Source organism: Anopheles aquasalis, chromosome 2 (assembly GCF_943734665.1).
Source record: "Anopheles aquasalis chromosome 2, idAnoAquaMG_Q_19, whole genome shotgun sequence".
In the NCBI taxonomy this organism is placed as follows: domain Eukaryota; kingdom Metazoa; phylum Arthropoda; class Insecta; order Diptera; family Culicidae; genus Anopheles; species Anopheles aquasalis.
The window spans coordinates 28,388,182-28,413,351 of record NC_064877.1 but is presented as its reverse complement, the minus strand read 5'-3'; the positions used below and the strand labels follow the sequence as shown (position 1 = coordinate 28,413,351).

The 25,170-nt window shown below is 47.6% G+C and overlaps 1 protein-coding gene across 1 annotated transcript; it reads right to left on the bottom strand.

The window, feature by feature from the left end:
• Positions 1 to 20,932: 20,932 nt before the first annotated feature.
• Positions 20,933 to 22,144, bottom strand: LOC126572852 (uncharacterized). The gene is made up of 2 exons (XM_050232540.1): positions 21,875 to 22,144; positions 20,933 to 21,817 (listed from the first exon to the last, which is right to left on the bottom strand). Exons 1-2 carry the CDS (start codon positions 22,142 to 22,144, stop codon positions 20,933 to 20,935), a joined length of 1,155 nt encoding a protein of 384 aa, XP_050088497.1.
• Between the last annotated feature and the right edge of the window lie 3,026 nt (positions 22,145 to 25,170).

Sequence of the window (25,170 nt, the reverse complement as noted above, 5' to 3'; positions counted from 1 at the left end):
CACTTAACAAGCAATTGCTTTCCATTAAAAAAATTATTAACCTGCATTAAAAACGGAAGCCTCGCCGGTCTGGATGACGACATTAATCATGAAGCGCCACTCCACTTGGGCCCTGGGCTTCATGTTGCGATGAATTGTGAATAATGGAATGTTTCAGGCTCAAGATGGTCGCCTTAATTCCTTGCCTGTGATTTGTAAAAAAAAAACACTCATCCACTACTGCAGCCGTACAAAAGAACATCTATCAAATCTGGTCCAACAGCCGCCCGGACGTAACGCTTTTGGTAGCTTGGTCAGTAAATTTCAGCTTCCCTGGTGTCACTTCCGCTTTCAATGGACATCGCACATCGTACAAGAGAGGAGTGGCCACTCACGTACAAGCGCTAAAATGAAATTATCTCTCCAAAAATGTGACCCAGTTGCACCCGGGTTGCTCCAGAGTTTGCGGTCTTCTCGGACCACGACACAACCCAACGACGGCTTCAGTGACGTGCTGCACATGCAAAATACCCCCTCCCTCCCTCCCGATGGACATGAGCAGGATCTTCGGCGATATGCTGGCCACCAGCATAAAATCCCTTTTCGCCGGTTTTATGAGCGAAAGCCACGAACCACGCTAGCCAATCTGCTAATGTGCAATCGGTTTCCAGCCACTCCAGGACCCCGTTCCGGAGAAGGGGTTTGAGGGTACTGGCGAATGTGGCGCGCGAACGTGGGAAAATATATGTCTCTATCGCCCAACACTCACCCCCGGTAGATCGATGGTCCAGCTGGTGAAGATCATATCTTCACCGAGATGCGCTCGTGTTGGTGCGCTGGTTCTGGATTGTGCCTGGTGCATGGTGAAGATGTTCCTGTTCCTCCCGTGCTTCATCACCCTGTGCAACCGTGCAGCCACCAGTCGGCCAGCGGTGGAAGTAAATCTTAACAACAACCAGCAGTCTCGTTTTTTATCCAACCCGAACTGGCCACCAACCAACCAACCCACCCATGATGCAGTCTCTCTCTCTCTATCAATGCACACCGAGCTCCCCGAGGCTGACGACGACGACGACAAGGCAGGGCCGGATGAAGGCTGAACGCCTTCCGGGAGGGAAGTTTGCTTATCTTTAATCGCGCTTATTTATATCTTCCTGCCTGGTGCCCGCCTTGCTGACCCCGTGCTTTGGTGGCTGGACTGTTGGACGATGTGCCCTCCCACTTGCTTGTTTGCAATGCGAGAATCCGGTTTATTATGTGTTCCTGTGCCACCACCTCCACCGGCACCATATACCATTCCTGTTCGTTTACGTTCGTTCGGCACACAGCTGGATCGTCCGTTTCCGTTGCGGTACTCCGGACCCTCGGTCCCCCGGTTCCCGGCTCGGTTGACCGTCGATGAAGGATCGTCTGTTATGAAGGTTTCATCTCCGGCCTGCCAGCTGACTCCCGGCTAGCTCGGCGGCCTGCTGGCTATTCGTTTTGTACTTCCGGTTCTAAACTTTAGCGTCACCACAGCTCCTTCTCCAGCTGCTGCTGCTGCTGCTGCTGCTGCTGCTACTTCATGGCAATCGAACAGAGAGCACCCCCCACGGTTTACTCTGGGTGGACGTGTTTATAAGGAGGAAGCTCACAAAAGGAAATAATGTCGATTGGTCTTGGAGTGATTTTTCTTTCCTTTTCGCTTGTTGTTTTTGTTTTCTTTCTTTTTCTCCTCTCAACATTTCGATCCCCCTTCCCCTCGATCCTAACGTCCTCCTATCCACGGCCCTCGGTGCACGGGAAAATGCGAAAAAGTAAACAGCTCACTCTTGGTGAGGGCTTGCGAGCGCGCTGCGTCTGCAGACAAATACAACAACAACACAAAAAGGAAGCAGAAAGAAGCGGCTTTCGTTGGAAAATTGTGTTATCGAAGCACTTGATGATCGCTCCTAGAGACAGGCAAACAAGATGAAAAATCTAAAGAAGTGAGTGTGCCACGGTCTGAGCTGCGCGCCTCGAGCTTTCAGCAATTGTTCCCCATCGCGACTGTCTACCTGCAAGCCGGTTCCGATGGCGACGGGATCAAGCGGCCATTTTTGTTCCATCCATTCCCCCCCGTTGTGCTGGCTGGCTGGCCGCGTGTTGCGTCTGGAGGGTGCCCCGCCTTTATTTGTTTGTACTTTCCGGTGGCTGAGTTCGGGGAATCATTACAGGCGAAGGCAATAACTGCTGTTTATGATGATGCTGCATGCTTTTACCTTTTTTTGTAGCTGTTGGTGTTGTTTTTTGTGTTCTCATTACAGTTCGATTGCATTGTGTTTGGCTTTTGGGGATAATGTAGCTTTACGCTGCGCGATACAAACACGTCATGTCGTTGCCGCTTTTAATTAAGTGATGAGCGAAATGGTTTTATTGATATTTGATAGCTGCCGATATTAAAATATGATGATATTAAAATATGATTTTATTTACATTTGTCGACGTACTCGCAAGAGTTTACGATGGTAGGTAGAGTTTTTGCACGACGAGCTAGTGATAAGCGGAATATAAAAGTCGTTAAGGATCATATTTCGTAGTTTTAAAGAATACTACAGTGTCATCATTTCCAAGCTATTGTCAATACACAATTAAACACTCTTGGGCCAGTCTAGAGTTATTGTGCAACAATTCAAATGAAGCAGCTTTAGCTAAACCAACATAAATTGTCGAAAACCCTTCATGAAAGGACAAACGTACAACAAATAAGAAAATTAACACAGAACGCAGCCACAGATGGCAGCCATTTGTTTTATCATTCCTAATGCAGTTCTTTGGACAGGGAATCAACAGGGAAAAAATTACCTATGCTTTTTTCCTGGGTAGTCATGAGTCCAGCTGCATGCACTAATCTGTAGATTACTCTCTCTTCTAAATCTGTTAGGGCAAATGATCCAGGTGCATCATTAGAAAACGATGCTACATACGAACGTGTCGTAGGGGAAACAATTCTTTCAAAATTGGATTCTAACTAACCACCTTCTAGCGGTCAGTTAGTAACTTGTTAGTGTTCGCCCGATTTTTTGACAAGGGTAACGGTGAGAGGAGAACCAGGAAAACGACGCCAGCATCGAGAACATTTGTCCGTTTTATGTGGAACCAGCAAATTTAGAAAATCAGAATTGCTACCGAGCCAGCTAGCCTAATCTTCGCTCGAGTGAAAGGGAAACAGAATAATTCGTACAACCCGGAACGGAAACCGAATCGGATCCAGCAAGGACCAAAGGGATGTGTCTGTGTGGCCAGCGCTTCCCAAATTTCGCTTCCAAATACACATGCGGCGTATGTAAATTTGTCTTAATTCCATGCGCAAACGTTACATAAATTAAAAGACAAACACGTGTTCGGTTCCCGGAGGAGCCGCATACATGTTCCATTTTCCGCATACCGTGATGGGGACACGTACTGGAATTGACTGCTCCGGCACACCAGCCAGCCAGCCAGCCAGCCAGCCAGTCCAACGAACGATTCCTAGCGAGTCATTGGTTCCAGTCATTTCTTATATCAGACAAGGGCCAACCGGAGCGCCAAGCGCCGGAACTTGTTATCACGAAGCGGCGAAGAGCATGAAACCAGCGGCCAGAAGTTGCCCCGAGGATATGCGCGCGAGCAACGAACGAGCTGGACAAGCCCGGCCTCGAACTGACCACGCTCCTCCCGGTTCCTTAATTCCGGTCCATCCGTTCGACATCGGTGCCCACATTCGGGTCTTTGCGAGCGAGAGCAACCCCTTTCTAAGCATAAGTACCCCTCCATTTTTGGTGGGAGTTGGGCGTGAGGAAGCTCTAACCCCGTCCCTGGCTGGCTGGCTGGCTGGCTGACGACGGACAGTTTGTTCAACTTTTCGGCCAACCTGCCGTGCGGTGTCCGGTGCTCCCGCTGGTTCCCGCTGCATTCACGTCCCGACCGTGACATGGGTAAACATTTGCACTTTCCTCCTGATTCGCTCCCGGAATCTGAAGGGAAAGCTTCTCTGCTTCCTCTTCGGTGAACAACGAGTTGCTGGAACGAGCCGACTTTTTGTTGGCGTAATGTACGAGCGAGAATTGACCGTTTCGAGTATCCGTTCCTGTCGAGTTTCTTCATCTGCACCTTCACTCCACACCGAGATTGCCTCTAGCACCGTTGGCGTCTGTTACCCCGGCGATGGCTTGTTCCCTCACCGTTACAATCGAAACCGCCGCCACCGGAACACATTTCGCGCGAGTTCTGAGGTGGATGAAATCTGGAACCGCCAGCACGCCAACGAAACGAATCCTGCGGCACAAGCACAATGTTGTGTTAATTTTGAGGTTGAAGTTTTGCACTTTGTAGCAGATTGCAATTGAGGATTGGAAGCCACGGGGATAGCGTGGTAATGAAGCTGCCATACCATTAAGACCACCACCACCACCAGGACCATCTTCTAAATTCAGTCACTCTCTCATTCGCCTACAAACGAAACAAATACTAGCACAGCACACAATGTCAGTTCTTGAGAAGGAGGGAGAGTCCTATTTTCTGTTAAACATAAGTTGTTAACGGTGGTGAATGAGGCAGCAGATGGGTTGGGGAATAGACCGACATTCGAATCTGAAATCGCCCTACACCCCGGAGGCAATATCTTGGATCGAATCGAATCACTGAATATTCGACATTCACGGGCGAGAAAGAAAAGGTGGCAACGGGCTGGAGGGTGAGCACCACAAAACAATCGCAAAGAATCGTCTCCCTCCTCTCCCTCTTTTGGTCAAGGCTCAGTGGTCGAATGCCTCACGATCTTTCGGTAAGAAACTCACCGTCCCGTGTGGCCATCGAGCCGGACGAAATCGAAATCGACCTAAACAGCCAACAGCTAGCCCGCAACGGAGGCAACCAACGTCAGGCCAAAACGGCCATAGTAAGGGAGCAGAGGAATGGATGGGGCACCGCGCGATGGTTTCGGAATCGAAAACTGCAAAACTGCTTCGTTTAAATTCAAATGAAAACAAAATCCATTTAATGCTTCATAAATTCCCAAACACCACCACCGTCCTCGTGCCGTGCCGTCGAAACCTTAACGAAATGTAAAGAAATGGGCAAAGGAAAGGACGACGACGATTGGCCGCTCGGTGGTCGACGGCAGCAGTTCCCTTCGATGGTTTTGCCTTTTTTTTTTTGCGCCGGCCCGACGTATATCGTGTGCAACGCTCCGGTGTGCGAGGGCTCATGGGAAGCTATTTGTGCTAGCAGTCAGTAGCAGAGCACCAGGACAGGACAGGGCACGCCAAAGATCCTCCTGCGTTCCCGTCCCGGTTGTCATTCCAACAAATTTCTTCCCACCGACCGTCGACTCAGCGGCCATTTGTTTCTTTGGTTTGTTCCTTTTTCGTTGGCTATTTTACACTCGCGAGCACCTTCGAGGGTAAGTCAAACGTGAAGATGTGCCGTTCCCAGTGTCCTTTCGTATCGGCTTAACACTCTTCGCATCGGACGGACCGTAAGAGTCTGGTCTGGTGTTCGTGGTTCGTGCCCCCCCCCCCCACCTTTTTTTTAAGCACCAAGAATGGATACACTCAACACTGGACATCGGAGGCATAAAGCCAGGTGAGCCAGGGTGCTTCCAGATGCAGGGCGCATGCAGATGGAGAAGCTCCATTCCGTGTCGATGGTTTCTCTTCACGCTTGGCCGGTTAATACAGGCGTTGCGCATTTTTACTACCAACCAACCCCTTTCACCGGAGCGGGGAGGAGGTTATGCTTCGCCGAAGAACCCACTGATGCCACTGCTGGCGGTCTGCTGAACGATAGACGGTAGCGATAAAATTGAGCTGTAAAGTCAAATTAATTACCCTTTGGAAAGGGAGGAAGGGGGTGAGCAGGCACCCTCCTTTACATTATATAAAATCCACCAGGGCACCGGTGGCCCATTATCGTTGGTCATTCCCGGATTGGCGTACGTGCGAATCGTTAAAGCGTAAGGTGATGGCGCATTACGGTGCATTATGGTGCCGAGCCGGGCCTGGCTGGCAGATTGAAACCAAGCGCAACGAAGCACCTTTTAATTGATCTTTTTTTTTCTCTCATTTGCGATCCGGTTAAAGTGGCCGCCGTTTTTTTGTTGCAGTTTTGTTTCCCGATGGTGCTCGAGGGTGGTGCAGCTTTGCAACGCTTTGATGTTTGATGAGAGTGGGAATTGGAGGGGAATCTTTAGCATGACAAAAAAAAAACGGAGACCATCTCGTGGCTCCAAATGCTCGCTTCGTGCTGTTATCAATTATGTTTTACAGCGTGTACGTGTGTAGCGAGCAGATGAAAAAGGGGGCGATGGGTGCCACCTTTTCCACCATTCCAAACACGAATAAACGAGATCAAATTCGGGGGGACAAAAACCGAATGTGTGCCGGCATGTTTCGCGTGTCTCGTGGTGGTTACGTCTGTTCCTCTGCCCCCTTTCCAGCTACAGCTTTGATCGAAGCGTTGTTTCTCCGCCCACGGGGAAGGGTGACTGTTTTGGGCCACTTAGACTCGGTGGAACACAATTGAGGCAGCAAAAAAAAAAGGAAAAAAGCTTTCCCAGCCACAATCAGCCTCCGGTACTGCTGTGTTTGGTTGGTTTGGTCACCGTGCACGCGCGCTTAGCAATCGAGGGGAAAAACCATAAGCAAGAAGAGAAGAGAGGCAGAAAAAAAAGAAAGCAACGAAAGCAAAGCAGAAACAGTCTCTGCCAGCGATCGGACAAATAATAATAATAACAATAATAATAATAATAACAATGGCCCTTGACGTAACCATTGACGGGCTGATCGTGACCGGAGACCACGAGGCACGAGGAGCACGAGGAGAAGCGCGACTGCAGTCGGCCAATGTGCCATCGAGTGCTGCTCGACCATGAAGCGAGTGCGGCGGAGGCAGCAGCAGCAGCAGCAGCATAATTTAGAAAACAGTAAATTTTATTAAACGCTCCACTGATCACCGTAATTGGGTTGATGATTTTATTGAATTTATTTTGCTTTATTTATGGCGAGCCCGGCCGCCCGTTCGTTCGTTCGTTTCGTTCGTTCGTTTCTCACAACCGTGACCGTGTGCGCGGGGCCCACGCGCTCGGCTTGCCTGGCTGGTGCGGTTGGGTGTTTTGGACGTTTTTTGCGCTGGAGCTGGAATAGTGGCGCAAAAAAGTGAGTGAATGAAAAAGGGAAGTGAGAGGCAGACACAAAAATGATTAATTGAATTCGGGGTTTTTGGGTGGCCACGGTGGTAAAAAGCTGACTGGAACGGTTGCATCGATGGAGGCGCGCGGTGTCTCGTGTCGGAAAACCATGGAGGCGCCCGTTTTTTTATTTTTTTCTTCGATTTGGCGTTAAATGAGGTCGGAAGTATGGGATTTCTGATCTCTGAGAAGTCCGGAAATACTCACTACAACGCTCTCTACCAATGCTGTAAGCCCCCTTCAGATCACCTGCTCGGTATTACCTTCGAAGGGCAGGCTGGACATGTTTGTCCCATTCATGTCCAGCAGGCGTTGCGTACATTAGCGACATAACGCTTTCTACTGTATCTACTGCGCCTAACAGAAGGTTCATGCTTCCCCCTCCTGGGATACTTCATGAAGTACCCATGACCGGAAAGGATCTGAGTTATTACTAAATTCACCGTGTTTGTCAGCCAGCATTTATTTCCCTGTCCCAATCCCGCTGCCAGTTAACTAAAGACCGCGGTAGAATTGAACTACGCATCAAAATTCAAAACTGACAAACGTAAACGCATTCGTTGGGTGTTATAGGATACGTTCATCAAACACCTTCGTTGTGTATTCGAGTAGAAAAGTTAATCAACAATCGAACGCTACGTCGATTTTCATTAGCAGTTGCGGTGATGAGTTCGTTCCTGGACAGTGCTGGGTTTCTAAATTGATCAGCAATTAATAGGGCCACAACACACAGGCTATCACCTCTAGGTGTCTGCTTGATGCTCGATGATGATGATTCGCTCCCTTTATCGCCACTAGTAACGCACAGGCACGCTGGTCAATGAAACACTGATTAAGAATGATCAAAACGTCGCCCTTTCCCTGCCTTTAGGGTGCGTTTTAATTCCGATTCCATTGGCAACCAATCATCATGATTTCACTCCTCCCGTTTCTTCCCGTTCCCTGGGTTCTTTGTTGAGCCAGGAGGAGCTACTCGATAACATGGGATGGAAAAGACAGAAAAAAGGGAAAGAGGAAGAGATAGAAGGAGAGAGAGAGGGAGAGAGAGAGACACAAAGAGAGAGAGAAATGACGCTCGCATCACAGTAAAACGGGCACGGCCGTGTAGCGAGCCCGCACAGCGCACACCAGCGACAGTATCAATGTTGATTTGTTGGCCAGCGACATATTTATTTATCCGTGCGACCGTTAAATTATGGAATATGATTGCCTGAGAGCCGGCTCAGCCACCGCACACACCGGGAGCCAACATTTGGGCTGTGGATTTGGCTTTGGCCCCGTGTGCGAAGGCTGGCGAGTGCGTATCGATTGCCGGGCGTTTCGCTTCACTGGAGATGCTGCTGGCAAGTGAGGGAGTGCTGAATTCCCGGAAAGGCATATTAGGGAAAGGGAGAGCCGAGACCGAGAGCAATGAATCGTGTGCAATCAAGGTGTGCTGTCACGTAGCGACCCAGGCGAGCGAGACCCAATGCCCTAGTGCGGATCGAATGTGTTCGGAGCCTTAGCTCGGATGGCTAAACGGTGCTTCGGTCACTGTTTGCCTCTCCCACCCTATGCTGGTGGTGGTGCTATGTGGTGAGCTACGGTCAATAGAGGGGGCCGACGGGATTTTACCGAAGGGATGAAGATGGGCTCGTTGGTGAGGAAGGTCGATCCCGTGTTCGTGTGTTCCAATCAATACTTCCAAATAAATCAGCTACGTGCAATTAATTCCAAGCAATTCCGTAGCCCCACAAAGTGGATGGGGTAATCCGGCCGGGGGGGGGGGGGGGGGGGGCGGGGGGGCATTTCAGGGAAGATTCATCTGAATTTGGAAACCAAGATCGAAAAGAGCCAGCGAGCGACGGGCGATCAAAGGTTGTGATTCGTAAAATTTGAATGAAAACTTCATTGAAATTGATCGAGGGGAAAAGATAATGTTTCAATGATGGAAATGAGATTTCAATTTCCCCTTTGGTAAAAAATCACCCCCCTACACCAGCACGGGTGGGGAGGACCGGTGTTGTAGCATCTCCCTTTGGATGATCAATTAATTTAGTTGAACCATAAATTTCCATCTCATTTCCCGGAGCGATTACTCCGGGCGCGCGTGTGTTGGTGGAGGTTTTTGGAAGCACTGGCCCGTTGGCTTTATTACACAAAGTTCTCTGTACACAGGCGTTAGTGCAGCAATGGTAGCAGCGGAACAGGCCACCGAATACTCGAGAGGAAATTTTGGATGCTACGTGGAGGCTGGCGATGCTGCGCTCCAACCGCCATTTCTAAGCTGCTACCTCAACAATGCCACAAATCAAGATAACTGGCACCGAAAACCGCTCCCTGTTCTGCTGCACATTGCACTACCACGCACGCACACACCCAGGCACAAATGCCACGAAACCAGCGACACATAAATCATGCGCAATTGGTTGCACGCGATAATGCTAATTGCGAGCGCTTATCAGGTTAGCGCATCACCATCGCTACAACCGGAACACGCACGTGTGTTCGCCCAAACAAACGTGTGCTCGCGTTCCGTTCGCCCATCCCTTACCTGACTTTATCGATCCAATTACTCGCCCCACTCACGCCTCTCCCTGGGTCCCCCTGGGTGCTGGTTTCTAACCGTTCCTGGGTTCGTTGGTTGGGGCCGGTTGAATCCGATTTCCATATCGATTTACAAATTATGCTTACGGCCGAGAACGAGCGGGGCTGTTTTATGCTGATGAAGCAGCGCACGATGCTGGCTGGCTGGCTGGCGGTCACGAGGTGTGTTCAGGGGTTCACTCGCTACCACACGATGCCTCCTAGGGCGGGAGCTGGGTCCCGAAATCATGAGCACGAATTAGAATTGAAAACCAATCGAACGCGTGTTTTCGGTTTTAATGAATTTTTAGTCGCACAGACGAACGACGCAGCGCGTACGCAGAATCACCTCAGAGAGGTGCAGGACCACCGTGATCGAGGCCGTGGGCCAGAGGAAATGGTAAATATTTTCCTGCAATCGTGAGAGAGTTCGAGCATCGAAGTCGAGAGACCCGGTCCGGTGGTGGTGCGCGAGGGGCTCTGGGCAATTACAACATTTTCAATTCAAAACCACTCCACTCGACCACTCCCACGGACCCCGTGTGCCCTTTTGCCTCAGGCCTAGGTTTTGGCAAAGCATTTAATGAAACTTTTGTAGCTCACTTCTCTACGCTCGTTGGGTGGAGAAACATCAAAAAGTACCTCACTGGCTGTTCCGGTTTACGGTGCAAAACATGCCGCATCCCCGAGCCTCCCAGTTGCTCGACAGGGCTCGGGAGTTGTGGCAGAATTTAATAAACAACAAATCTATCCCAGAGGCCCAGGAGGGAATGGAGCGAAGGGCGGATGTACGTATGTGTTTTACTGCAAAGGGTAAATTGTATCTCTGGAATGACATTTGTAAAAACTGGAACTCGACAGCATATTGCGTTGCTCGGACCACCACAGCCGATGCAACGGGGGCTGATCGGAGCAGTGGATTGACAATATCGGGAAATAGATAAGCCTGACCTCGGTTCGATGTGGATCCGGTAGCACAGGCGATGGTGTATGGTTTGTTTTAAGTGACCAGAAATTCAGATTTCAATCAGTTGACTAGGACGTCAAAGGTTTTCACTGAAGAGTGGCAGAATATGTTGATATGCGCGGCATCAAAGCATTTTGATTCCGATGATACGAACGACCAGGCCATTAGCTATTCTCTGGAAAAGGTTCGATTACTGTACCTGATTAATGCCAACTTTTGCCCTTTTCAATGGTCATTTGTACATAAATGAAGTGCATATTTAACACGACTGCCTTTACATTTTTGGAGTCGCAAACATTTCCGCGCAACATGATACTCTATCCACCACTATGTTGATGAATGAATTCTTGGACACCAGAGCTTTGTGTGCTTTCGTGACAACAATTTGGTTCGACTATGTGCGATGCTATATCTATAGGGAATCATCACTGTTAGCTCTATCATTGAGACATGTTATCAGAATTCCTGATATGTTGCTCACATCCATATTGTGACATTCTCGCCAAAACCAACGACATCTATCGGAGCGCAACGAATAAAACCAATGGATTTCTCTTGAATTCCATTTTTGGCTGAACGGCTATGGCAACAAATAAAATTGCCTTCACTGGAGCGAACATATTTTTACTTCTGTACCAAGAAATGAACACATGTTGACCGTTAGATGCGATACATGGTATAGTGGCGTGGTCGGGTATTATTCGGTTCTCAGAAACGTTATCTTCAACGGACTTTTGAGCTGATGTTAAGCTGCCGGTGTATGTGAACGAAGCATCCAAGCATTTACTCGGTACTTTCAACAAAACGGAGGAAAGTATCAAAACGCCCATCATTGTGGGTATTTTGTGGATGGTTTCTATTCAATATTGCATCAATCGGTTTTGCTCTATATTTGCTCTCTAGGAGTCAGAGTTATATGATGTGAGCTTTTGAGTTGAAGTTCTCGCGCTCACTGAATAAATGTTCTTATTGTGCTACTTTTTCATCTTGTTCTATTTTCTTTTTTTTTCATAAGCTACTTTTTCAAATCTTTAAAAATATTGAATTTTTGATTTAAGTAAGTTATTAATAAAATCCTTCACACCTCGAACTACTATAGTTAAATGTAGAGATAATAAATTAAAATTCCAAAACCAATCGTGTACTGGCACATGATAGCAACTTTGCCAAAGCAAGAAGCTATAAATTTCATTGAAATCTACTAGGATTGTCTACGAATCTACGACGAAAATCATTGAATGTTGATTTTGTGTAGTAGCGCATGGCTTGAAATAAATACTTCAAGATCTCAAATCAAAAGTTACATCAAGTTACTAACAGTTCAGAGCAACTAAAAGTTGCTATCGTTTATTTGCTGCTCAATATTTGCATCATTTGAGCGCTTTATTTATCCTTTATGAAACCACTCTTTACACGCTTGATTTTTTTTGTTATACGCTACACAAACAGTTCAGTTGAGTATGTTCGAAACGTTCAGTATGTCATATCCTGTGCGCATAATGCTCGTCATCCGCAAGCAATCGATTGTACCCCAAATCATCACTCTCGTTTGCCAAAGAGACACGAAAATCTCTCTGATCCATCATTATGAACCGTTATCAACGTTGTACTCGACGATGCATTCAAGCAGCTCGCAACAATCCATACAACATCCGCCATCGTCGCAGCACACAACCGAGCGTTCGGTGCTGTAATAAATGCGTCGCAAACCAATACGCGAACGATAAACCGGTGGTTCACGAATCATTCGTTCTTGTTTATTCTTGCGATGCTTGGCAGTATGCTCCCCCCCACCCCGCTTCCCCTGGCTCACCACTTGTGGCCATTATTTTAAGGTAAAGCTCATTATTCTTCATTCCTGGATTACGTTCGTGTAACTGCGAGGCTGACGGCGCCCAGGGGGAGGAGAGTGAAAACGTGGCGCATTTTCCAGCACCCGGGGGGCGCTCGCTCACAATCACAGTGGTCGGTATTTTCTAGAATGCACACGAACCACCCCCCCCCCCCCCCTGGGCGTTTTCCAAGCGAGCAGACAAGACACTGGCACTGGTGGTACTGGAGGTGAAGCGGCCACATTCCGTTCGAGTGCTGCTGCTGTTCGCTGCTCCAGTGCCACCGAAGATGGTTGCCTGCCGGAATCATCGAATCGAATGAAGTGCCAAATTCACCAACAGCAGCCCCCCCCCCCTCCCGGGTAAGGGTGGAAACAGCCGGCGGGTGGAGGTGGTAAGATGGCGATAAAAAGCACAATTTATCACCCGAGACATTTGTGCGCGAAATAAATGTTGGTGCATCCATTTCCGTAGCGAGCGCGTGTGATGCGCGTGGGCAAGCGAGAGGGATTCTCGAGGAGTTTTTTTTCTCCTTTTAATCCATTTTTGTTCTCGAACAGTGTACGGGTGGCGATCGAAAGGGGATTTTCTGTAACACTGTCTTGCGAGACGCGTGCATCTCTATTGCTTCGGTGATAATGTCCACCTAATTTTCTCAACCAATCCAGAAGTCCATTCCATTCCCCGACACAGTGCACCAGTTGGCTTCGTGGATGGATTCAATCCATTTTATATTATTCTTTTGTTTTTAACATTTGCATCCAGAACTTCACAAAACTCACAACATGTTAAAGTGTTCGGTTTCTCGGCAAAGTGAGTTCGCTCATTGTTGCTGCATCAAGGGAACCATTACCATTCATGGTCTGCTTTGGCAGCTAGCGCCAGCTTACGCTCTAGCTGTTATCCATTTTCCATTATCTAATTAGTGTTGCTGCTACCAAATGCTCCACTTGGCTCTGGGCTGACTGGCTGGCTGGCTGGTTGGCTTTGGCAGCGTTTAACAGTCCGCCGCTAAGCCCCCAGCCGGCGCATTACAATCGTAAGCAGAACTGTAAACGACTCCATTTGGGCGACTGTCGGCGAAAACACGCAGATCAACAGCAATTGCCATGCTGCTGCTGGTGGTGCTGCAGCATTATCATTAACCACTGCATCCCACGTTCCAATGTCACCCCCTTTTTTCGGTCGCTTGCCACTTCGGTCACTGAGCCACACGACAGAGAAAAAAGAGAGCAAATAACCCCGAGAACACCATTTTCCAAGCGCAGCTGCATTCACCTTGGTTCGGCCACGTAACGAGATGGTCGACGGTGCGCGCGCGCGCGAAGAGATTATGTCGCCTTTGCAGCCGTTTGCGCCCGGCTCCTCGGTTATTCTCAAGAAAGCCCTTGGATCGTTCCGGTGCACCATCATCAGCAGCATCGACCCGGTGAAGATGGCCACCTATCGCGCGTTGGGGTTGAGTTCATTGTTGGCCAGCCTTGCTAATGGCTTCTGGTAGACTTTAAACTTTCAACAGAAGCACCAGCAGCAGCAGCCGTAGCAGCAGCTGAAGAAGGTTTAGCATACCTGCACCGACGACCGATGCGCTCGTCGCGTTGGCCAATGACTTTCGCCAGCATTGGAGCATTGGTGCACCGGGGGCAAGGAGGGACGTTAAATTTATGTGTGTTGTTGGAAAATTCCACTCGTAAATCATGTAAACAACCGAAGCGGAGTGAAAATCAAAAGGAAACTGCAGCTGCACCAACGGCGAGCGGCTTCCGGCATCCGGTATGCCCGCTGGCCCCGCATACCATCGCACCTTTCTTCCCTTCCCTCCCGCATTGTCCTTGTGCGTCCTTGCGCGAAGGAGGCACCCGGCAGGATGTGGGATGTTCGGTCGGTTCCCGGTCGTTCGGTTCGGTTTGGTTTTGGTTCGATGGTTATGCTTCGCGGCGGGGGAAACGCCACCCCTCCTGACCGTCCGTGCTCAATGTTCGATGTTGGGCCGTGATTGTGACCGGTCGCGCTCTCGACTAACAGGTTCGCTTAACTGGCTTGTCTGTGTTGGGCTGCCGTTGGATGTTTGCGTTCGCTACATTTACCTACATTTTTGTCCGTTCCAGTGTCTCTCCTGCCGGCCTGGCGCTTCCTAGGAGAAGGACGAACTGAGCCGATCCGACTGCCAGTGCCAGTGCTTTTGTTGTTCTAATGATAAATGATTTTTCCTATCCCATCGGCCAGGGCATTTGAACAGCTGAGCCCTGGTACTGCCCGATCACCGACACTAGCACACAGTGAACCGGTTTGCTGGTGCGTTCATTATTCGCCGAAGAGGCAGCAGCAGCTCACGGGGTTTTGTGTAATGTTTATGCTTATGTGTCAGTTTATTGGTTCGTCTCTTGGTTGGTGAACACGTTGAAAAGCAACAATTAAAGGGTGGTTTAAAGAGCGTCGCACGTTCTGTATTAGAGCAGAAAGTGTTGTGCAGGAAGCATTTATGCTTTAAATGTGCCTGAACTGCCACCGAGATTCAAGAAAAAAATCGAAATTGTTTTCGAGCTAACCTCAATGCATCTGGTTTAGTTGATGGCTGGAGATTCATATGGACAACATGCATGCACAACAGTCGTTGTACGCCACACATAAATTATTCAATATTCAGTATCGGATTTTATCCATCGTGCAAGCTGTCATTTGGCGACATTTTTCCCATGGTGCGACTGCTAATGAGGGCAGGAATGGTGCATCTGGTGTTTCATCTCAACGACCTACGTTAGTATACAATGATTTCAATTTTGTTCCTCATTATTACTCACGAGTTGCTGCACTAATAAAGGGATGTTATTGTAGTTGTAATTGAGATTTGTACTCAAACTAATGCTGGTGATACAAAGCAAAGCAGATAACGCAGAATGCGCAAAAGGAACTTCCCGTCAATGAATTATCTTAAAACCATCGCGGTTTGTCGCATTATTTTGTGATGAGAAATGCTAATCCCATCACAATGGAATACGTAAACTGTATCAGATTGGTTAGGAATTCGGCCGAAAGGACAAATATTCCGCCAGCGGTGAATGGGATAGTGTGGTACGATTGCGTCAGAGCGATAATCATGTAGCGTTTGAAGCTGGTGCCACCGATCTGGATGTAGTCGTACCAACGGAAATCGTTATACAACGTAGCGCCAACCTGTGCGTTCTGTTGGAACAAAGTGTACAAAGAAATGTTAAAGCAACTCGCACTCCATCGCATCGTTTACCTACCAAATCCTTGAGCGTTTCGATCTGTATGAAAAAGACGAAAATTTCCACCAACTCGAACAAAACCGCTGCCGTTGGGATCAACATACCGAGCGCTGACTCACCGCTGTCGACTACGTATCGCACCAAGAAGGCTACTTGTATGATGAGAAAGAAGGCAATTTGAATAAAGGATACGTAGTATACGATGCTTCTCAGTCGCTTCATGATCGCAATCAGTTCCTGATGACGCACAAGATGCTCGCGTAGCAACTCCAATACGATGGTTTGCTTACTGATCGATGGTCGCACCTGCTGATGCTGATTGCCTGTGGCATCGACTCGATCTCTTATCTGCTCGTCTAAGGTGGATAGCGAATCAATCAGTACTCGGTACTCGGCAATCAATGATCGTACGATCGTTATCAGTACCATGATACCATCGTGGTACATGTAGCACATAGGAACCAGACTGGTGGTGTAGAGCAATCGCGCCAGTTTGTCCAAGAACGGGGCACTTTGGCTCCAGTCGACCGGTGCGTAGGTCATCGGATTGACAAACGAGTTGGACGCGGTCAAACATTTCCAGAAAACGATCGGCAGCATGATATGATGAACGGTCAAGATCGCTCCCATGACACGAAGGTTCCATGTGCGCACATCAAGGCGTATCTGTCGGGCACTCTCGGTGTTCCTGCGGAATCGGCATTGCTTGTCAAATTGCGCAAAAATCTCCATATCCTGCATACGGCACCGTAGGTAGAGCGTGCGACAGATGCAGTAAAATGAGATAGAACTTATGGAGAACACGTCCAGTGAAAGGCGAACGTCGTCAATGCGCACCACATCGTAGAGTTGGGCGGCAATCTGGGCCATTAGCAACGCCACCACAACGCCTTTCGCGATGCGCTCACGGCCGGAACGTTCTGGACGCAAGATGGAAATCACTGGGAAGGTTAGGGTATAAGGGAATCATCCACCGAGCAACGATTTCCACGAATCAGATCAGCAACTGGATCAGCAAAGCTTCGGGCACGCATACACTTACCGGATAGACGGTCTAAAATCTCGACAAGATGGTAATTGTGCGTTTCGTTGACGAACTGTAAACGCAACCAAATAAAGCGTCGCACTTTAGCCAAGATTCGTCTCGGATGCATCCTAGACGGGGATTCGGATTAATTTGCAAAACGATTGTTCGGCAAACTTCACGTCAATGCGACCGATTCCAAGAAGCGGTGACAGTGTTCTAATCTCCCCAGTTGAATTCTGCCCAGGATATGGCGGAAGATAGATTCCTGTAGATGTCATGTCAGCTCAGCAGTTTTCCCTCGTAACTAGCGCAATGTTGTGCCTGCTGCTTATTATGGAATATAAAATTAAAGAACCGACACTTCTTGCTGCCCGATGATTGTAGGTGACAGTGGAATGAATTATTTCTGATGTGTCCAGGTGTCGTTAAGTAGCTCCGAGTACATCTGCTAAATTCCGATAACTTGCGACGCGAAAATGCAATAAACCTTCCGATGAAGCTTCGAATCAAATGGTTCATTGTAAGAAACATGTGTTAAGCGAACAAGAATTTGTTTTAAGAATTTGTTTATTTTGTTAGAAAGGTTTTTAGGAACCGATACCACATTGATTGTGATCTAACTCTGCCACAAGAAATTGATATCGTTGTTTTGTTTGATAGAATTATCATTTTCTATCACAATGTAGTACCGTAAGTAAGTTTTAAACAAATTCTACTCTGCCATTGGAATACTCTGTTCGGATTTAACTAAATCCTTGCACTTATAGCAGATCCAATGAGTAGCAGTGCATCATGGAGCAGATGACACCGAAAAACCGATATTTGCGCTTACGATAAGTTACATTTTAGCCGATATATTTTAGGAAAACTATGAACATATCTTTATTTTTGCAAGTTGTATCCCTAACTGTATTCATTCAATTGAGGGTTGCGCATCGTAATACAGTGCTCAATCAGGTGAGATAAATATTCTTATCAACTAATTAACTCACTTAAAGACTCAATCAAAAAGTATCAAATGATTTCATAAAATCCATGACCTTTTTAAAGATGATGGGCTTCAGTTTTGAAAACATTGAGAAAGTCTCTTCACTGTTTCGGGGTTTTCTAATGATTTTTCTTTTCCTTTTTTTTTTTATTCATACAAAATAAAGGAAACATTAATCGCGAAAAATGCATCTTTCCGCAGAAAATGACACACCGTGACAGAGCCAGGAACGCCCCTTCCGTCGAGACACTTCAGCGATTGGTGACAAAGATAGTTTAATGTCCTCACACATTGGCGATTTGTGTAGGCTTTTTATTTAAGAATCTTTCCCGACCGATCGTCCGAGCCATTTTTCTTGGTCTCCATTTCATGTTATGAGTGTAACGTGTTCAAAAATCGATGTTTAATGCGACCACCAAAGGCTTCATAATGTTGCCGCAGCGTAGCACAAGCGCAAGAAACCCACTCTGCGTTTTGGCGACGAAGCCGGAGCTGATCGGTACCGCAGGAGCAGCAGCAGGGCTTCTGAACTTCTGGATTACATTCACTTCAGTTCCATATTCTGTTCATTCTCCGATCCCGTAGTCCCATAAATCGTGTCCACCCTCCCTTCCACCCCACCTCGTTTGCCTTTGCCTGGCGAATGGGACGAAACTTTCGCAACCGGAAAACGATTAAACTGTGCCGCTTGTCTTTGTCCGAGTTTCTGGGGAGGGAAATTCAAAAAAAAGAATGAAAAAGAATGCATTTCTCATTCCCTTGGCGCTTCGTGGGGAGGGGGGGATGTCCTAGGGCGACGTCTCTACTGCATAGCCCAGCAGGCGGTCCGCTGGGAAATAGAAGGAGAAAACGATGCGATTGTTTCTCGAAATCGACAAAAAGCAGTTACCAGCAGTTGCAGCACTAGAGTGCAATTTAGATCCCGTTTTTCTCGCTCTCTCTCTCTCTCTCTCTCTCTCTCTCTCTCTCTCTCTCTCTCTATGTCTCTCTCTACGTCTTTCTGTTTGGCCCCGTTTGCGTTAGAATGGATAGTTTTAAATCCGTTTCCTTTGGCCCTGGAATGCAGCCCCGAATTTCTAGCGTATCCGCTGGAACCAAATGGTTGGTATACGGCCGGCTGTTTAAGCGCTGGCTCTGCTGGAACCCAGTTCACCCTAGGGAGGGGCGACCAGCAGCAGGAAAACTTGTCGTAGAGCGAAAGAAAACAAATCCTATGCTGTTCCGCTTTTATCTCTCCACGACATTCCAACGAGCATAGATGGGTTAGGGAGGGATGGTGATTGTGGCAGAGGTACCCGCAGCACTAGACCCACCCAGAAGGAGTGTGAATGTCGGATGACCATTTTAGGTCGTTAGTTTGGATTTGGAACCATTTTCAGCACAGTGCGGTGCCTTAAAAAGTCGTGCACTGTTTGTCGGTTAGCGAATGTTGCGAATGGTTTCAAAGTTGTCGAGATTTCTTTCGTGTTTTGTAACAAAATCGTTGCAATACACAAAATGTGATGTAAAATGTTGTTGATTGAATCGAAGATGGATAGTAAATATTAAGCAGCACATTGGATTGCGTTCGAAATTGACTGTACTGCTGCTCGATCGATCGATCGATCACACTTTAGAGAGCTGTTACGTCGATCCCATCGAACGGCTAATGGAAGTGCTGTTTAAAACCTATTGCGATCGGTACCACCTTCTTGGGAGAGAGGACCAGCGATTTCTTGGATGAGCTCTTCACTCTCTTTTTCTCTCACCGGAATTGCCATCGAACGATGATTTGGTCGCTTGAACCGCGGGTTCCCGGGGTGGCTGTAAAGTCCGAGCGCCCAGTCCAGTCCGGCCGGGCGGAATATTTATGAATGCAATTTATTTTTATGATGCAGTCCCTCCAAAGCTCCTCTCTCTCCCCTCCTGAACATTGCCATTCTGTGGGCCAGCACCACATTATTTCCGGGTTTTTTTTCTCTCCCTCTCTCGAGCGCCTCATTCCCGCGGCTTTTATTCTCTTAAGGATTGGGATACACCTGCGTCTTGCGGTTCTTCGGCTCACAGGAGAAGTCCAAACAGAGGAGAGTAGCAAAATACGACGCAAAATCGCTCACAAGCTAGAGAATCCGTGTACGGGGGCCCAGTGGACACTTATAGGGTTCACATGATGGTTTGATTTGGTCGTTTATGGCGCAGCTCGGCTCCTGTACACGATGACCGTTTCTGTTGCTTTCCTTTCTTTCGATATCGATCGCACTTTCACTCACGTTAACCCGTTCGTTCGGGTGATCGTTTTGTTGCTTCGAAATGACATTATTTGCCTTTGCTTCCAAGAGTGCTTCCATTAGCAGGTGCCAGGCAATTTATGTTACAAAAGTGTAGTCGTTAAATCATGGATTCACATACGAGGCAACCTATTAAAATGTATGAGAGTCTCCGGTGGAAAAAAAGAAGCCTTCACAGAGGCCATAAGCTCATCGCCTTAGCACCGTGGGTTGCCATTCACGTTCAGTACGGACGCTCTAACGACGCTCTTGCACCTGCATCGCTGAACCATGCAGCCAGTGTAGTGATGGTAGAAGCAGCAAAGGAAGCACACTCGAGAGCGAAATAAGTCAGGCTGAAGGTTGAGAATTTATGCCACTGATTTCCGGTTATGAATGTAAGCAAATATATTTCCTAGAGCTCTTCTCTTCCAACGGGGAGAACCTGACGTCGAAGGGGCCTGGCCGCAACCACACGCCGAGGCCACCGGTCTGGTGGTCTATCGAAAATGAGAATTTCGCTCTCTTGCTTCCATCTCTACGCTTTCAGTTTCCCTTTTTCGTCCGAGAAACGTCGTGTGTCCTGTGCTTTGAGGAATTTATGGAGCCAGCGATAAATGTAAGCTTCCGCACAGGAATTGGCATTGCCCGCGAACGAACGTCTAGACTTTGGTTTGAGGGGAATGTTGTACCAAGCTCGTACCGGCACCGCACGGATGTCAATGTGCACGTTGACAACTGGGCTGATGGAATCCGAATCCGCCAGTAATGAATGGATGGTAATGGAGAGTTAGAAAGGGAAGTGCGCATTCACGCACAAGTGGTTCCTGTTCCTCGGCATGTGCACCCTACTGTCAAACATTTTTAATTTATTTTTTAATTACACTCAAAAGCGATGATGGTGCAGCGTGTTCAGTTAAACTGTAGCAGCATCATCAACAGCGAGTAGATGAACTGCAACATCGAAGCAAACAGCGTGGCCGAGAGTTGATACATGTCGCCGCACATGAAACAGAGTGGTTTCTGTGACGCAGGGATTGTGATGAGCAGAAATGCCTTGAGCGGTCGGATCGCTCCGGTCCATGGTGTAGAATAAACTGCGAACGAGTGCTGCTTGTGCAGTAGTTCTATCTCATCGACCTGCCAACAGTACTGGAACAACTCGAACAGGTAGATCAAAATCATGCTGCTCGAGAGTGCCACCTCGATCCAATCACTCGTCATCGTGCACAACCGCAACCCATTGATCGTTAGCAGACCGACGATGAAGACGAGCTCGAGCAGCACACCACCGTTCATTAACCGCTTGACGATGTCGATATGCTCGTGCAGAGCACTCTTATAGATCGATCGCTCTTTGACGAAGCTCACCAACGCCGCTAGTTCCAACGGAGCATCTTTGTACGAATCGTTCAAGATACGCAGCTCGATGGTGAGCGCCAGGAGGTAACAGCTCGTGATCACGTAGCTACCGAAGAAGGTAAACATTAGCTGAGAGTAGCCGAGGTAGAAGTACAATCGGAACGCTAGCTTTGCTGCTTCGGGCCACTGGGCGGTATCACCGAACGGGAGGTGGGGGAGCATTGGCAGCAGAACATTCTGCTTGCGAGCCTGGTACTCGGTCAACAGAAACCAGAACACCAACGTCACGATCTGCACAAACAGGAGCGTCGTAAGGAACTTGCGAGCATTGACCAGGGTACGGTTTCGTATGGTATCCGCACGCTCGTTAAGCCAATGAAAGGCCGACAGGTTGATGAAATTTGCCGTTCGCCGAAGATCACTCTTGTGGTGGTTCTGTAAATGGGAAAATCGAAAGCAGAAGATCGCTTGCAAAGGACCACTGACACTTACGATGACGATCAGACGCGAGAAGGTCAGCAGGATGCCACCGAATTCGTTGAAACGCTTGGCAAACTCTTCCAGCGTGGTGTTTTGCAGACAGCCAACGACGAGATTATAGGCAACCAGAAGTTGGGCTAACTGCAGCACATAGAACGCACGCTGAAAGTAGCGGCCAAGCCGGTGGCTAGCGAACAGATTGATCCCGTTGATCGTATCCATCCATTCGACCCAGCGGAAGAAGTTTATCTTCAGCAACGGTTCACCGCTCAGCAGGTTCATTGTGTACTCCTTTACTCAGACGGGGGGTTTGTAGCTACCACGGACACTCGAGAAGATTGTACGTCAGTCAGAGTGCACTCAGGGATATTTATAAGGACGAATGTCTTGCAGCTTTTGTTCCGACGGATCTCCGACGCTCGGTGTGAACGGACAGCTGCTCAACCAAGCTGGGTTGCTGCACGTTGATTACACAAGGCACAGGAGGACGTTAAGCTTCGGGGCTTTGTGATAAGCCTCCGTGATTCGCTTGCTCGACCGATGGCCATTCGGTGTTGGCTTTGATCTTGACACCTCTGCTTCTTGGGTCCCTTGGCACCGGCGGGTGTGACAAAGCGGTAAACCATTTATTATTTACGACAGCATCAAACCCTCGAGAGGGGGCCGGTGTGCTATTAGGGGACAAATGCAAACGCACTGCCAGCAAACCTCCAATTTGCTTCCGTCGCTTCCTTTCCGCTCACGTTCCTTTTGTGCTGGTATGTCAGATACATAAAACATATTTGGATTTTACTGCAAAAGGCTTTCTAAGGACGATTGTTTTTTTGCGTTAATAGTCGCAGTCACAATTTTAGTTTCTAGGAAACCATTCGCTTTACAAGTTTATAGGTTCTCTACATTACTACAGTACTACATTTATTGTTTCGCTCAGTAAGATGATCAGTTTGACTGATATTTATGTTAACAATCCCTCCTCCATCTCGTCATTCGAGCAACAACCATCAATTAAAATCATGCAAAGAAAGCGCAAAGCGGGAGAGTTAAGTATGCTAATCGAGCTAAGAAAACGACAAGAAGTTTATGTTGTTTATGATGGTTTCCATTTTAGGTATTAAGAGGGGCTTCGGTAATTTCTTACCAAAACAAGGATCATTTTTGACGATATTTTGTGACGTAACCATCCCACTGCATTCTTTCAAGTGAACGTCATATTAAATTGCAACTTTTGAAGATTATTTGGTCAAGTTTTTGTTGAATTTTCTATTTTTCGATTTTTGGCAGAGTTTTGAAGTTGAAAAAGTGATGCTTTTTACTATTTACCCAAGAAAGACAAGTTTTAAACAATTATTTTAAAAAAATATTTACTATTTTAATGAAATTCTGACGAGGCTACCTGGCAAAGAGTGTACAGATTATTTTTTTGTAAAATATCGAATCGATCGGTCCAGTAGTTTTTGCGCTACGATGGGAACCGACTTTGAAAAGGTTGGATTTGGGAAACGCTCTACAAAGTAGCGAGCTGCATGGAGCCTTGTATGAAACGCGGATTTTCAAAAATCTGTATCTTTGTCAGTTTTTCCTCGATTGATCCAAAACTTTTACACAGTACTCTTGAAAGGATCAGCTTTCAGGGAAAAATGTTAAAACTATGTGTCACAAAAACAATTAAATACCGAAACTCCCTTAAGCTGCAATCCAGAGGTAAGTGCATGTGAAATGCATTATAAAGATGCGGTAACAGAATTTACTTTTTACCTTTTACCACCAGGAACTGGATTTTTACTCTTTTGGAATTTTTTGCATAGAGTATGTAACTGTACAACAATCTCTCACGAAATGTCCGTCCTGGTAAGCCTGGTCCAGCCGTTGGGTTCTATATTTGTCTTTTTTCTCGTTTTTTAATCTTTCAATCACCCTCACCAGGACCCAACGTGACCGTCCGCTATCCGCTTTGACTTCAGAATCCTTCCCTTACCGCGTGCCTTATCGCTGCCTGTTACCTGGAAAAGTTGTTCCGCTTGGGTAAAAATTGTTTTCCCATAAAATGATGAGCTTCAGTCGAGTTGAACCGTGTACCCCAGAGGGTGGATGGTGTTGAATTCGAGCGGAGGGGAGGATTTGCACCTACGCGTGTAAATGTGGTCAGTAGCAGGGTGGCTTCGGCTTCGTCCTCATCGTCGGCAATGGTGGCGGTGGTGTGGCGCTACTTTGCATTACAAATTAATTTGTAAACTAAAAGCAGCGCTTTGGCACGGGACAGGACAGCCGTACCGCTTCCCGCCAATCCCGTGGGTCCTAGACAGGGCGCTACTGGGCTACTGCCACTGGACAGGTGCAAATGAAACATAGTAGCCCGCTGGCAACGGTAATGAAAATTGCAAAATGAAACCTTTATCCCCCTGCGGTCCACTTTCCGTTCTGGTAGGCATCGCAGTAGCCGATGGTATCCGAATGCTCGTGTTTGGTGTGCCAGAGGAAGGGAAACTCTTTATCCAAAGTTTATGCAGAGGATCCCATTTTTTTATCGCAAGAATATTTGTTTGAGACCGAAAGATGGTGGTAAAGGGTGGTGTAAGAAGCATAAAAGGTTATCGGTGTACCATTTTTGAGTTGTACATTGCACGCACTGTCTTTCCCTCCCTCACAGACTATCGTACTCTCTGAGCCCACAACAATTGTCATGGCGTTTGATCTTCTTCTGTTGTTCTGTGCTAAATGAACGGGAGGGATCGGAATTTACGATCCTCGCCCACTAAGCGTTAACCCTTCTTCTTCTTTTGGCTAATTAACTGTTGCGACCAAAGACGAAATACTTTTCACTTTGGAACTGACAGGTTAAACTTCGCTTTGACGCTTTTCTGGTCATCCACATGTTTCTGGCCATTGTCTAACCCACATTTTCTCTCCTTCTTTCTTTCTTTTTTTGAGCTCTCACTCTGCCCTAAGTTATGCTTTAATTTGATTAAAAAAAAGGCGAGCAAAAACACGAGTTTCCCTTGCGGGCCAATGGCACTGCCAATGACAACTGTGGTTACAGCGGCGCTGGTTGGCAATCGTCCGTGTTCCATTCAGAGCGCCGTGGTTTCGGTTGAGATCAAAAATGAAAAATATAACCCCTACCCCAAAACCCCGTCTCCCCCTCCCTCCTGCATCCCGAGGACACACTGTTTCATCGAGACAAAACAATAAAAGGCGAGCGAGCGAGGTGGAAAACGCCGGTGTGAGGTTAGAATGTTTCGCGCAAACGTGTGCAGCTGATTTCGAGATGTGAGTGTTCCGTTTCTTGCCTCATCGCATTGTGGATGGTC

Coding starts and splice junctions, on each gene's coding strand:
- LOC126572852 (XM_050232540.1), bottom strand. CDS start 22,144: ATGAACCTGCTGAGCGGTGAACCGTTGCTGAAGATAAACTTCTTCCGC. Junction 21,818..21,874: donor TCTCGCGTCTGATCGTCATC/GTAAGTGTCAGT, acceptor TCCCATTTACAG/AACCACCACAAGAGTGATCT.